At 50.8% G+C, this 14564-nt stretch overlaps 1 protein-coding gene across 1 annotated transcript; it reads right to left on the reverse strand.

Moving 5' to 3' along the window:
- Positions 1-831: 831 nt before the first annotated feature.
- IVD (isovaleryl-CoA dehydrogenase) lies at positions 832-12039 on the reverse strand. The gene is made up of 12 exons (XM_042942415.1): positions 11506-12039; positions 10033-10122; positions 9736-9787; positions 7505-7674; positions 6961-7054; positions 6630-6766; positions 5290-5386; positions 3538-3631; positions 2959-3040; positions 2060-2164; positions 1912-1984; positions 832-1209 (listed from the first exon to the last, which is right to left on the reverse strand). The coding sequence occupies exons 1-12, from the start codon at positions 11656-11658 to the stop codon at positions 1076-1078; spliced, it is 1281 nt and encodes a 426-aa protein (XP_042798349.1). The 5' UTR covers positions 11659-12039; the 3' UTR covers positions 832-1075.
- Between the last annotated feature and the right edge of the window lie 2525 nt (positions 12040-14564).

Genomic DNA, 14564 nt, shown 5'->3' on the forward strand with positions numbered 1-14564 from the left:
CCTCTTCTGTCCTAAAGGCGGATGCCACCTCTTTGTCCCACATCACCAGTGAGCAGGCTGAAGGGCAGGAGGGTAGCACCCGGACTAGCCCTTCGCCAAGGACATAGGGCTAGAGGCAGACAGGAGGCAGTAGCAAGTAGATTGCTTTTCCCCCAAAACATCAGTTTAGAAGCAGATGGGTTTGCTTCTCAGTATGTTTAATACAAAATGGCAGCAGCCACTGTTCTGTTGTAACAGAAATAGCCATAGGGTGTCCAGAGAAATGTACACAGGCAGCCTTGGCTGGAGTTGAGCCGCCAACCATGCTTGCTGTGGGCTGTCATCCGGCCAGGACTGGACAGAGCAGTGCTCAAGGGCTCAGAGGTGCTGCCACAGAGACCCGTGCTGAGCCCGATCCCTCCCAAGCACACTGACCTCTGACCCATGGTGGAGTCCAGGTAGCACAGGTGTTCTGAGATGCCTATTCCCCAAGCTCCACCCCAACATGGCGTGATCTCAGCCCTAACAAATGGAGCCCCGGGGGAACAGAGCAGCTGCTGGGAGTGGATGCCTCTAAAAATCAGCAGAAACAGAGGCTAGGTTTTGGCAGGTTTTTTCCCCCCAGAAAGAAGAGGCTACCAGATTCAAATACATGGAGAAGAGCAATGCTTCTTGTGTCCTGGGCTCCCTGCTAGAAGTGTAGCTGAAAAAAGGGGTGGCTGCCTGCCTGCCCCCAAGTGCCCACCCAGGGGAATGTAGGGCCCGGAAGTTAGAGAGTCACCAAAGCCTTCCCGACAAGCCCTGGAAGAGCCAGAAGGCTTCCTGCTGAGTCCATTTTAAACCACTGAACACTTTTCAGTTAGGCCCTCCACTGGCCATGGCCTTCATTAATGTCCCACAGAATCTTCAGACCAGAAAGTGTGGCTACAAATGCCCCTTCCACCCCATGCCTGCCCACATCTTGCCGTGTCTGGCCTGGCTGGCTGGCCCAGCTCTGAGGCCTGAGCACTTGGCAGCTGAGCAGCAGGAGAGCCGCTGTATCTCTGCTTCCAAAGAAAGGCCTCGAGGTGCTGGGAAAAGGGGTGAAGGGTCGGGATTAGTGGAAGTCTGCGTTGAAGGCTCTGCCGATGATCAGTCGCCTCACCTCACTGGTCCCACCCCCAATCTCATACAGTTTGGCATCTCGCAGAAAGCGGCCCATGGGAAAGTCATTGATGTAGCCATTGGCACCTGCAGCCAGGGTTTGGGCAGAGAAGAAAGGACAATAAAGGGTGATGGGCAGTGAGGAAAGCTAATAGAAAGCCAAGTTTAGAGAAACACGCCAGAGGAGGACAGACCGATTGAAGAGAAGCAGCTAACACTGGTGAGAATGTGGGGAGTACCTGGCTGCGGGGTGGGGTGGGGGGGGAGGGGTGGGTGGGTATGGATGCACGGGGCTGGAAGGGCATCCAGAGTGCTGAGGATACCAGGCAAAGGTCGGGAGAGCCACTGGCAGACCTGGGAAGGAGGGCAAAAAGTTACTGCGGAGTACTTACTGGGTGCCAGGTCCAGCCAGGGAAGTTAAGTAATTTGCATGAGTCACAAAACCGGGCAGTGGTAGAGCAAGGGTTCAAACCTAAGTCTTCTGGCTCAGGTGTGTACTCTTAACTACTGTGCAGCAGTGAAACAAGGCCATCTAGCCCCGGAGGCTTATCTCCCTCCCCATTTCCTACGGTTCACAGGACCAGGCCTGTGAAGGAGGAGAAGGGGCATTGCTGAAAGTAGGAACAGCTTGTGACCTCTAGCACTTTTCCCCATTTGTTTAAAGATGTCCTCCTAGTACCTGGGGCGGGAGCCTAAGGGTACCAGCTTCACTGCAGTCAGCCAAAGCACAGAGTGAGTGAAGAGGAAGCCTCTTTCTGTGGTTGGGAGTAGGGAGTGGGGGCCACTCACCAAAACACTGAATGCCATCCAGAGCTACCTGTGTGGCGCACTCAGCCGAGTAAAGAACCACCCCTGCGCAGTCCTGTGGGAGGAGGCTCTGGGTCAGCGGGGCCCTGCCAGGGCCCCGCAGGAGGGAGTCCCAACGGCCGGCCCTTACCTTGGGAGTGCAGTGGCCCTGATCACAGGCCTTGGCAACATTGTAGACGTACTGCCGACACGCCATGAGGCGGGTGTACATGTCGGCCATCTTCCCCTGCATCAGCTGGGGACAAAGGAAGGTCACAAGTCAACATGCTGGAGCCACATTCCTCTCAGACGCTCCCCCTAGTTGCCACAAGCAGGTCAGCAGTAGTGACCTGATAGCCAGGCACGGGGATACCAGGGCACAGAGAGAGACAGCACTTGCCTAGGACAACAGGGATGGCCAGAGAGCTGCCGTCGCTATGGACTCTGCACACTGAAATGGCCCTCCACCTACGGCAACCCACATTAACATCCCATGGTGGCTTCAGACCAGGAGGTGTGACTAGAAATGCTGCTCCCTCTCCCCCTGCCTGCCTACAATCTGCACGCTTCACCTTGCAGCCTTACGACGTCTAGCTCATTGATCTCAAATAGGAAGTGAGGGGACCTGTGATCACCCTCCCGACAAGTTCCAAAGCCAGGGAGCATGCCGAGGCCTGCATTCCAAGCATTCAGACTCATGTTGGTGGCAAGAGACAGTAATAAATGAGACTCTTGCTCATTTATTTATTTATTTATTTATTTATTTTTTTTTCAACGTTTTTCATTCACCTTTGGGACAGAGAGAGACAGAGCATGAACGGGGGAGGGGCAGAGAGAGAGGGAGACACAGAATCGGAAACAGGCTCCAGGCTCCGAGCCATCAGCCCAGAGCCTGACGCGGGGTTCGAACTCACAGACCGCGAGATCGTGACCTGGCTGAAGTCGGACGCTTAACCGACTGCGCCACCCAGGCGCCCCTCTTGCTCATTTATTAAAGAAAATTTGAGCCCAATGAAAAAAGTACATTTCAGCACAAGCATTTCCATTCACCTGGAAGTGGCCAATCTTCTGGCCAAAGGCTTCCCTCATGTGCAGGTAGGGAATGGTGTGGTCGAGGACAGCCTGCATGAGCCTGCAAGGAAAGAGAAAGACACTGGGGAGGTGCCTTGCTGTATCCCCAGTGCCACCTGGGGTGGCAAAATGCCAACGTGGGAAGGCTTGGGGTGATATAGCTTGGTAAGACAAGGAACTGGAGTCCCAGGGAGGAGAAAAGGAGCATGAGGACTCTTATCATCCCTGCTCAGTCACTGCCCTGACTGCCCAGGCCTTAGGCCCCTTTCCCTGACACCAGATAGAGTGGCAGGACCTCTGTGCAGGCAGGCCGTAGAGCCTGGGCATCCTGTTCCAGTCTGATTAATTAAGCAGGATAGTCCCTTAGGCCCTTTGTCTCTCATATAATAATATTTACCTTCATTGTGAAGAAATTAAATATGGGAGGAGGACGTTTGTTCATTTCATCTCCAGGAAAGAAGGTGCATCTTCCAGGAGGCGGCTCCCATTGGCCCCCAAAGGGAAGTCGGCGATGGTACCACCTGCCAAAAGCCCAGCTCTGCCAAGCCTCATACTCACCCAAGGGGCCCACCAGCCAGCACCAGCCGTTCCAGGTCCAGCCCACTCATCAGCACGTAGACGCCCTTACCTAGATGGCCCAGGATGTTGGCAGCTGCCAGGAAAAATGCTGGTCAGAGGGAAGAAGGCTATTCACAGCCTCCTCATTAAAAAAAAAAAATTTTTTTTAATGTTTACTTATTCTTGAGAGAGACAGAGCATGAGTGGGGTAGGGGCAGAGAGAGAGGGAGACACAGAATCTGAAGCAGGCTCCAGGCTCTGAGCTGTCAGCACAGAGCCCAATGTGGGGCTTGAACCCACGAACCGTGAGATCATGACCTGAGCCAAAGTCGGACGCTTAATGGAGTGAAGCCACCCAGGCGCTCCCAGACTCCTCACTTTTATAAAAGCTGCTAGGTTTGGTACCTAGCTTTCACACAGGCACTAAAATGTCACCTGACCTCAAGTAGGGTTCTGAGTGAGAGAAAAGAATGAAGTTTACCACTTCCAGTCAGAAGTAGAGCTTGCTAGAGGGACTCTCCCCCCACACCGCCAACCCATCAGGCACATGCGCGTACGCGCACACACACACACACACACACACACACACACACACACCATCCACAAGACCAGACACAAAGTCCCCATCCTTAGATCTTCCCCTTCTCTTCCTCAATTGCCATGGAACCTCTCCCTAGTTCTTTTTATCCATGCCCATAAAGGCGAGAATTAGTGTCCCCCAGGTTGAGTCTGCTCTGCTCCAGTATCATCCCCTCTCACCCTGACAAAAGTGATCTATGGAAGAGTCTTTGTCCAAGAGATGGGTCATTCAGTGCTAGTTACAGAAACTGCTAGGGGCTGCTACTGGCTGGCTCAGTCAGTAGAGTGTGTGGCTGTTGATCTCAGGGTCATGAGTTCAAGCCCCATGTTGGGTGTGGAGCCTACTTATAATACAGTACAATACAATACAATACAGAAATTGCTGAACGCCTCTCCACCCTGGAAGCCAGGACACTGGATGGCCTTGGGAGGTGTGAACAGGAAACAGAGAACAGCATGGACACCACTGACCTGCCTGATGATGGTGGTTGTTTCCTACCGACACAGAAGGATCTGTACTGATTACCCCTGCTCCCTAGAGCTCCTTGTAACCAAAGCATCCTTTTCTGGGGTCCTGGGTCACCGGGGAAAGGGATGGTCTATGGCTGAGGCACAGAGCACACCTAGCTGGCCATCGAATCTATGCCCATTAATCATGTCTCATTAGCACATGATGGGTATGCTGGCTCTCCCATGATGTGTCATGTTTTCAGTTACACTTCAGGGGTGAAAATACTCGAATTGCCAGGTTTTCACTGAGTCTGGCTTCCATCAGTTTATTTGAATGGTTGTTAGCATCGTTCATGCCTACCTCACAGGAACTGTTCAGGGACACACACAAACGAGGATGTCTGAAGGACATTAGAGAGTGAGGGCACATCTTACCTGTCTGTTCCAGACACTGGAATCCCACCCTGCACAGTGTGTTATCCATAGAGGAAGAAGCACCCTTCATTGCAGCCATGGTCAGGCACACAGCTCTGGCCAGAAGGACGGTTGCCCGGCAGCCCGAGTCCCACACGGACAGGCCAATGGGCAAGTGGAGCAGTGGGAGGCCCATTGCCTAGATGCATGTCATCGGTAAGCTGACAATGGTGAGCTTCTCTTACCCAGAGATGGGCTTTCTCGGTTTATGAAAGGGTCAGGACAGGGGTTTGTCCATTCGAGACTCACCGGGAACCTTGCAGTCTTCAAAGATTAGCTCGCAGGTGTTAGAGCCCCTCATCCCCAGCTTGTCCAGCTTCTTGGAGGTGCTGAAGCCAGGCATACCCTTTATAGGAATAAAAGGTGGCCTGATTACAGACCAGTCCCCAAGGAAGGCTAGTAAAAGGCAGACTCCTGGGAAACGCCTGCCTTCCCATCCAGTCCCTGAATTTGTACAACACACTGCATCCTACTCTCAGGGCCCCCACTCTGTATGACTGCTCTACTCCTTGACGCTCTGGCCCTAACACCCCCCCACCCCTGCTGCTAGGTGCATTCTCCCCACTTCTCACCAGAGCGGTTCTTTCTCAGTGAAACACTCACTCCCTGGGTGCTCCCTGACCTTTGCTGCCTTTGTTTCCTTTCCTCAGGGGAGAGCACTTCCAAGACCCTCTCTGCAGCCCACTCAATTCCTTTGCCTCTGTACCCGAGTCCCACCCAGGATCAATTCAGCCATCTATGTGCTTTGGCCTGGCTAATCAGATTCCGAGTGCATTGCCCAAGTGACTAGCAGAGAGTGTCGGATGGACAGGCTGACAGGAGTGGTGCCACAGGACCTTGAGATTTCCAACCTCAGCCAGCCCTTTGCACCCTCACTTTTCCTATTCTTCAAACCTGGTCAGCCCCTTCTCTGTGGAGGGTATTGCAAACCTTTATGATACTCATTCATGGGATTCTCTCCCCAATCCCCCACTCCTGTGGTTCCCAGCCCTCACACCTTGAGGTCATGAGGCAGATGGCTCCTCCACCATCACCTGTAACCCGGCCTTACCTCTTTCTCCTGGCTCACAGTTGGGCCTTGCTCACCTGCTCCCACACATGTCAATGTCTCCCTCTCCTCTTTTCCTTTCTCTCTACCAAATAATTTGCTCAGTTCTCTCCCAATCTTCAAAACAAACTCAAATGCCCACCTTTTCATTCCAACTCCAGCTCTAGCTCCCCCCTGCTTTGCCGCAGTCTTCGGTCACCCCCCCACCTGCATTCTCATTCATGCTGTGGTCTCCAGAGCTGCTCTCCCCAAGGCCACCAATGACATCCTCGTTGTCAAAGCCAGTTGCCTTTCAGTCTTCATCTTCCTGGACTGCTTTGTGTGGCCTAGCTCTACGGAAGGCTCCACCATTCTTTGACTTGACCCATCCTGGGCTCCACTTTGGCCACCCTCCTTTCTGTCAGCTCTTGTGCCTCACCCCCGCCTCAGGGAGCCTTGGCAGAGCACATGCTGATTGTGTCTGCCACCAGCTGAAGGGAGCCATCTCTGGTACCACCGTCAGGAGACAAAAGCCTCCCGTCATGCACTGTCCTCCACTCACCTTCTCCACGATAAAGGCCGTGATGCCTCGAGAGGCTGGCACAGCAGCCAGATCAGTCTTAGCATAGACAATAAGGATGTCAGCGTCGGGACCATTGGTGATCCAGAACTTGTTGCCATTCAGGATGTAGTGATCGCCTAAGGACAGGAAGTTAGCTACTTGCTCAAGCCATGGTGGCCTGTCTCACCACTCAGTTCATAGACCTGCTGCTGGGAAACAGTTCTGGAAACCCAGCAGGGGCCACCCCTGGTTACTACTCCCTCACCCTGAGGAGGTCTGTCTCTCTGTCCATTTCAGCTCCCACTCCAGAAGCTCCCAAGAGGTGCCTCACCTTTCTTTTCTGCTTTTAGCTTCATGGAGACAACATCAGAGCCAGCGTTGGGCTCACTCATGGCCAGGGCTCCTATGTACTCGCCGCTGATCAGCTGCAAGGGAAACCGCAAGGGCTGGTTATGACTCAGAAGTGCCCTACAGGAGCTCACTTGTCCTGCTTTCACCTGTGCACATGACACCCCTTCAAACGCATCTCAGACCAGGTATTGGTAAAGTCCTAGAAGAGAAGCCCACCGTCTACAAAACTGAAAATATCTCTGCTTTCCCATTCCCTTCACAAGGGAAGCAAGTCCTGGTCTTGCATTTCTTAGAATGCTCTGCAAATGTTGTCCAGGGACCGACTCAGGACTTCTGGTCCTAGTTTTAATTCTTCTTACCGAATTATTTTAAAGCAAATCCCTGACGCTTTCCTCACTGTACCCGGTTGAGGGCAGCACACTGTAGGGAGCAAGTCTGACCGGCCCTTGCCGACAGGGGAGGGTGCCTCAGTGTTGGTGGTGGCCCTGTGACACTGGCGTGTTTCTCCATTCCCATTTCCTCACCTTGGGGAGGTACTTTTCCTTCTGGGCCTCATTTCCATTGCGCACAATTTGGTTGACGCAGAGGTTGGAGTGAGCGCCGTAACTGAGCCCCACTGCTCCAGAAGCTCGAGATATCTCCTCCATCACCAGAACTTGTTCCAGGTAGCCCAGGCCAGAGCCGCCATACTGAGCTGGGAGTGGAGGTGATGCAGTAGAGTGGAAAAGGTAGCCCAGATTAAATTGGGATGTTCACAGGAATGATTATTGGCAGCAAAGAACATACTCTGCAGCACCCATTCCCAGTTACCCCTAGCAAGGTTGACAGGCTGATGCCGTGCGCTCTGATTTACAAGCTCACAGAACTGGTTTTGTCTGCTGCCTCTGGTCAGCTGAGGCGTGGTTCAGGAAATAGTCATTGCAATGCCTGCATTATCCCAGATAGACCACTTGATGAAGACAAGAGAGCCTGAGCACCCGCTACTTGGAAGGGCAGATGAATAAATGGAAGAGGACCTGGAGTTAACCAAGAAACACAGAGAGGGAGGGTCAGAGCACTAAGAATAGGTCCCAAGCAAAGAATGCCATGTGCAAAAGGCCCGAGGAAGGTGAGATTTCATAGCACAGGTGTTTAGACTTAATAAAGCAGGATTATCAAATCGATATATTGAACACCTTAAGCTCACACAATGTTACAGGTCAATTCTATCTCAAAAAAGTTAAAACAAAACAAAAAAGCAAAACTAGTATCCGGGAGCACGAGAGCCACAGCTAGTAAATTTCAGAACTCCTCACCAGAAAACGTGGCTTTTCCTTGGCAACTGATCCCAAATCGACAGGTTTGGACCATCTGGTGCTACCACCCTCCCACCCCCAGCCTTGCTCTTTGGGTAAATCTTGGTAAGACTCTTTGCACACAGGAGTGCCCGGCTGGCTCAGTCAGTGGAGCATGCGGCTCTTGATCTTGGGGTTATGAGTTCGAGTCCCACGACAGGTGTAGAGATGACTTTAAATAATAAAATAAGATCTTAAGAAAAAAATAAAAGACTCTTTGCACACGTTTACTCTGACCAAGGAGTCAGGCTCATCCTAGGCTCCGGGAAAGATTAGCCCAATTCTCTTCAGTCTGGGAAGGAAAGACCACAGGTGGGTGACACTGGACAGAGCCACCAGGACAACAAGGTGGAAACCAGAGCTCACCAGAACTGGCTTTCTTGGGGGGGGGGGGGGCTCTTAAACCCCCAAGACACAGTGGAAGGAAGTCTTGTTTGGGAGTTTCCAGTGGCCTTCCCCTCTACCATTTTACTTTTTAAGTAGGCTTCACACCCAGCACAAAGTCTAATGCGGGGCTTGAACTCAACGGCCCTGAGATCAAGAGTCCTGCTCTTAACTGACAGAGCCACCCAGGTGCCCTGCTCCTACCATTTTCCATTAGGATGGGTCTAAATTTTTAAGTCTTCCATTTTGTCATTACTCTTAAATCAGCTCAAATCCCAGGAATTGTCTCCAAGCAGCAAGAGGGGGATGTAAGAACTGTGTTCTGCCTCTGGTCCAATATAAGTACAAGCTGAAGCAGCGTGGGCTGTCCAGGCCTCGGCAGGTAAGACCACAGGCTTATTTCTTCACTGGGTACTGCAAGCCCCACTGGGCCTCTCCTTCAGAGGCCAACATCCCAACCGAAGCCCGTCAGCTCTGTGCCCTCTCCTCCTGGAAACAAGTAGTAAGACCCATAGGGGACAATGGGCAGGCCAGGGAGAGCCTATTAAAGACATCATCTGGCCACCTCAAGGGGAGGCTCTCAAAATAAGCTCCAGGGTCAGCTGTGGGCACAAGACATAGGCAGTCCCCACAGGGACACCCCTGTCCTGAGTGGTCCTGCCTAGATGCTCCTGGTAGAGTAGAACTTAGGGAGTAGAGGAGACAGTAAGACATGCAAGACAGTTGTGTGATAATGGAGTTTTCTAAACTCCCCAAATCACCTGGGGGAGCTTAGTAAGCATGCAGAGTTCAAGAGTCTGATCCTCATCCATCACCGCACTGGCCTCATCCCTTTGCCTTCCAGATGTCACTGCCTAAAGGAATAGAGTGGACTCTTCTCTGGGCTGATAGTCTTCTGTGGGTGCTTTCTCAGGTCCAAGAGGAAGTTTCTGCCCCTGAGTTTCTTTCAGCATGATCTTTCCCCTCCTCTCCTGTTTCTTTTGGGAACAGTGCAAAAGGGCATGTGAGTTCTCATTAGGGAAGGAAACTATACTCACCAGGGGCAGTGATGCCTAAGACCCCCAGGTTTCCCAGCTGCTTCCAAAACTCCTGCCAACAGAAAGGAGTGCAGTGAGCTGTGAGAAGGCAGCCAGTCTCAGGTGTCTGGCACATCTGGAATGAGACCCAGACGCTTCACAGATAGGGGCTGCATTCTTTGGGAGCACATTTACCACAAGACTGTGTGAGCTCTTCCAGGTAGCGGTTCGATTCCCAGCCCAGACTAGCCCAGCCCCCAAGCTGCCCCCTTGTCGCTCTGCACCCCCCCACCCTCTGGCGTGGGCATCATGACTCACTCGAAGGTTCTTGAACTCATTGCTCTGATCAATCTCCTGGGCCTGGGGGGCTAGGTGCTCCTGAAGAAACTTAGCCATGGTCTGACGAAGCTAGAAGGAAAGAGGTAGACAGATGCCACTGAAACACTACACTATTGCCACTAAGAACAGCATCTTCACTATCGAGGACACATTCGGGAAAACAGGCTACAAACAACCCACCAAACAGCATCAGATTGAAACTTAGAGGGCATACTAGTTTATACTTTCCCAGAGATGATCTTTATGTCTTTTAAGGTCCTCAGCTTAGACAGCTTGAGTATTTTTTTAAACAGTTAAAAAATAAATTTTTTTAATGTTTATTTATTTTTGAGAGAGCGAGAGAGAGAGTGCAAGCGGGGGAGAGGCAGAGAGAGAGGGAGACACAGAATCCAAAGCAGGCTGTGGGCTCCGAGCTGTCAACACAGAGCCCGACATGGGCCTTGAACTCACCAACTGTGAGATCACAACCTGAGCAGAAGTCGGATGCTTAACCAACTGAGCCACCCAGGTGACCCAGACAGCTTGAGTATTTTTAAAATGTCACTCCCCTAAATAAGATCACTCCATGCCTTTTCATTATACCTAGAAGGCTCTTTACTCAGGCCTATTAAGGCCCTGCATGAGCTGACCCCTCCTGACTCTTCCAGCCTTCTCCAGTACCTTCCTCACCCCCACTCACTGTGCTCCAGCCCACCCTCTTCAGTTTCTGGCACATGCCAGGCTTTCTGCCCCTGAGCCTTTGACAAAAAGGATACCCAAAGAGATTAGAAACTATTGGCAGAAACGTTTGAGAGCCAGGATTGAACCCCTTCCTGCCTGAGGTGATTCAAAGCTCTGTTTACTGACTGCAAACCCAAACGGTTGCTGGCGTTTCTAGAAGCTCAGGCACTTGCTTAACAGGAGAATCAGGTTCCTGGGGAATTCTGTGCCAGCATCCAAATAAAGTCACTTTCTTCCAGGAAGGCTCTAGTTCAGCTCCCTCTGTAAGGACCTTTCAAGTTACAGTTCGGCGTTGTGCTCTGACCCAGTAGGCTGAAGAATTACAGCAGATTACACCCTGCATTTCAAAGCCCCTAAGGTGTGTATTGGACAAAGATTCCCTGATGATGACGACTAACGAGGCTTGAGAACCACAGTCTTAAGGCAGTGTTCAGATGTAAGTGGACTTTAGACAGATTAAGGATCTTTCCGTCACACTCGAGTGGCTCTGCCAATCCTCCTCCAAAACACCATCAGTCTCCCAGCAGCCTTCTTTTCTCTGACTCCTTATCTAACTCGAAAGCTAGGCTTTGCTGCCTCCACAGAAGTGAGGTTGAGACCAGCGCCCGCTCTCGCGCTCCCACTGCGGCAGCAGGGTGGGCGCCGGGCAGAGAACGTCGAGGCGACCACGGAGCAGGGCGATGCGGCCTGGCCAGCAGGCCTTGGGGCCCGGAAGGGGATCGGGCTCCCTACCTGCTTCTGCTCCTCGCTTAGCCCGTTGATCGCATCGTCCACGGGCAAGAGGGAGTGGGCCCGCTGTGACACGACGCTGGCGAGCGGCGCCAGCGGAGTCCGCAGCCTCCAATTCGCGACGCGCCGTCCCAGAAGCCAAGCTGCGGTCGCCATCTTGCCCTTGCACTGGAAGCTGAGGCAGAGCGCCAGAGGCAGGGGCGCGGAGCCCGCCCCGCAGGCTCCACCAATCCCGGGCTTCGCTGCCCCCGCCCAATCGGCGAGGGGTGGGTCTCCAGCAGCCTATCACCCTCTGCTGCCGGCTGGAACGCCAAGCTGGCCTTGGCCACAACACGAGCCAATCAGCGGTGACCTTCCACCTAACTACGCCGTGGTGGGGTTGGTGGTGGGGGCGCCGGAACCGCTATGATGAAGTCACTCCTAGGTTGGGACTTTTTTTTAGTAGAAGAGCAAGAAAGGCGTTTTCTGAGTGGAGTAGTGCCTCACTACTCCGCGTTGAAGTAGCAGTCTGTAGTTCCTCTGCAGGAAAGGAAGTGTTAAAACAGCCTGGGATGCCCAGTGCTTGGAAATAAATCGTTAAAGCCATGGGATGGCTAAGAAGTGTTGGCTCCAGTGTGCACACTGTTAGAAGTCAATAAATGTTGTTTTATTACGTCACAGGGTTTTTCGATTTTGGAGTTTCATGGGAAAGAGTTGCTGTCTTCTAAATTATTTAAGAACAGCAATTGGGGGCACCTGTGTGGCTTAGTCTGTTAAGCGTGGGACTCTGGATTTTGGCTCAGGTCATGATCTCATGGTTTGTGAGTTGAGCCCTGCTTTGAGCTTTGTGCTGGAAGTGCGGAGCCTGCTTGAGATTCTTTCTCTCTTTCCCTCTCTCTGTGCCCCTCCCCGGCTCACACACACACTCTCTTTCTCTCAAAAGAAAGAAGGAAACAAAAAACAAACCAAAAAACAAAAAACCCAAAAAACAAACCAGCAATCAGGACTTTTTAAAAACAGGGTTGGGGGTGAGGATACAGAAAAGGAAGAGTAGTGTATTACAAGTATTAAAAAGAAAACCCAAAGCCATAGTGGAGCCACTTAAGGCTCTAAGTCACTAAACCATGACTGCCTAAACTAGGCAGTTTCACCTCCCCAAGAATGTAACCTTTAACCACCCAATCATGGGAACTTCCTAGTGTTGAAAATCCTAGTGTTGAAATTTTCTAGACAATTTATTGATAGGCCCCTCGTTTTCCCCTTAGGATAGACCTTTCCTGAAACAATCGTTCTTTGCTAATAATTTCCTTTTCCTATTCCATTGCTACTTTAAAAAACCTTTCCTTTTCTTTAATTATTTAATGTTTATTTATTTTTGAAGGAGACAGAATGCAAGCAGGGGAGGAGCAGAGAGAGGGAGACACAGAATCCCACCAGGCTCTGAGCTGTCAGCACGGATCCCGATGCGGAGCTCAAACTTGTGAACTGTGAGATATGACCTGAGCAAAAGTCAGAGGCTTTAACTGAGCCACACAGGTACCCCAAATCCTTTCCTTTTCTACAACTCTATGGAGCTCCTTTCTATTTGCTAGATGGGATACTGCCCTTGTCATGAGACATTTAATAAAGCCAATTAGATCTTTAAAATTTACTCAGTTGAATTTTTGTTATTTAACAGGGGAAGAGGAGAGCTGATGGAATTAAGCCTCTATCCCCCACCCCCACCCCCTTTGCTGTTTTCCTCCACCAACGTGGTGGACCAATGCCCTGAACAGTTCATCTTCAAGTAGTTTAGCACCCTGAGTTCTGGGATGAAGATGAAATGAAATGAAAACAATACCACCTTTCATGAAAATGAAAACACCACCAATACCACCACTGCAAGGCTGTTGGGAGTGTTGACAAGGAAGCCATAGGCCCAAGGTGGAGTCACTTGCCCCAGGACAGCAGATCAAGACTTAATCGCAGTTTCAATTTCTCCAGGAGTAGAATTCTTTCTTTTTTTCCTTTTTTTTTTTTTTTTTGAGAGAGAGAAATGGTGTGTATGCGCATGCACACGATTCAGAGGGGCAGAAAGAGAATCCCTAGCAGGCTCCAGGCCGATGTTAAAAAATGTTAATCTTTAAAACAACAACAACAACAACAACAACAAAAATGGGGTGCTGGGTGACCCAGTCAGTTAAGCATCCAACTTTGGCTCAGGTCATGATCTTGTGGTTGGTGGGTTTGAGCCCCGTGTTGGGCTCTATACCGTGACAGGTGGAGCCTGGAGCCTGCTTTGGGTTCTGCATCTCCCTCTCTCTCTGCTCCTCCCCTGCTCACACTGTCTTTCTCTCTCATTCAAAAATAAACATTAAAAACCATTATTTTCTAGTAATCTCCACACCCAACATGGGGCTTGACCTCATAACCCAGAGACCAAGAGTCATGTGCTTTACCAACTGAGCCAGCCAGGTGTCCCAAATATAAAATCTTAAAAAAAAAAAAAAGAAAAGAAAAGAAATTTGCCTGTGAACAGAAGATGGACAGTAGCCAGAAGGGATGAAAGTTGGGAGTGTCTATTGGAGAGGAAGTTGAATATCTGAGGGTTACAAAGGCATGGTAAAAGCGTGCACCAAGGATAGAGACTGAGAGCCAGCTCTATAGTGGAAGTTGAGAGCAAGATTATTAAGGGAATCATTTGAAGATAAATTTTGAACTTTGATATAATCTTTGTTAGGTTAGGTGTGGGAAATACAATCCAGCAAGACAGGTATTATCTCTACTGATAAGAGATGAGACTAAGACAGTCAGAGAAAGACAGATACCATGTGTTTTCACTCATATGTGGATCTTGAAAAACTTAACAGACCATGGGGGAGGGGAAGGGGAAAAAAAAAGTTACAGAGAAGAAGGGAGGCAAATCATAAGAGACTCTTGGATACTGAGAACAAACTGAGGGTTGATGGGGGGTGGGGAAGAGGGGAAAGTGGGTGATGGGCACTGAGAAGGGCACTTGTTGGGATGAGCACTGGGTGTCGTATGGAAACTAATTTGACAATAAATTATATTGAAAAAAAAAAAAAGAAACCTGAAAAAATTTT

The sequence above is a fragment of the Panthera leo genome, chromosome B3 (assembly GCF_018350215.1).
Source record: "Panthera leo isolate Ple1 chromosome B3, P.leo_Ple1_pat1.1, whole genome shotgun sequence".
NCBI lineage: Eukaryota > Metazoa > Chordata > Mammalia > Carnivora > Felidae > Panthera > Panthera leo.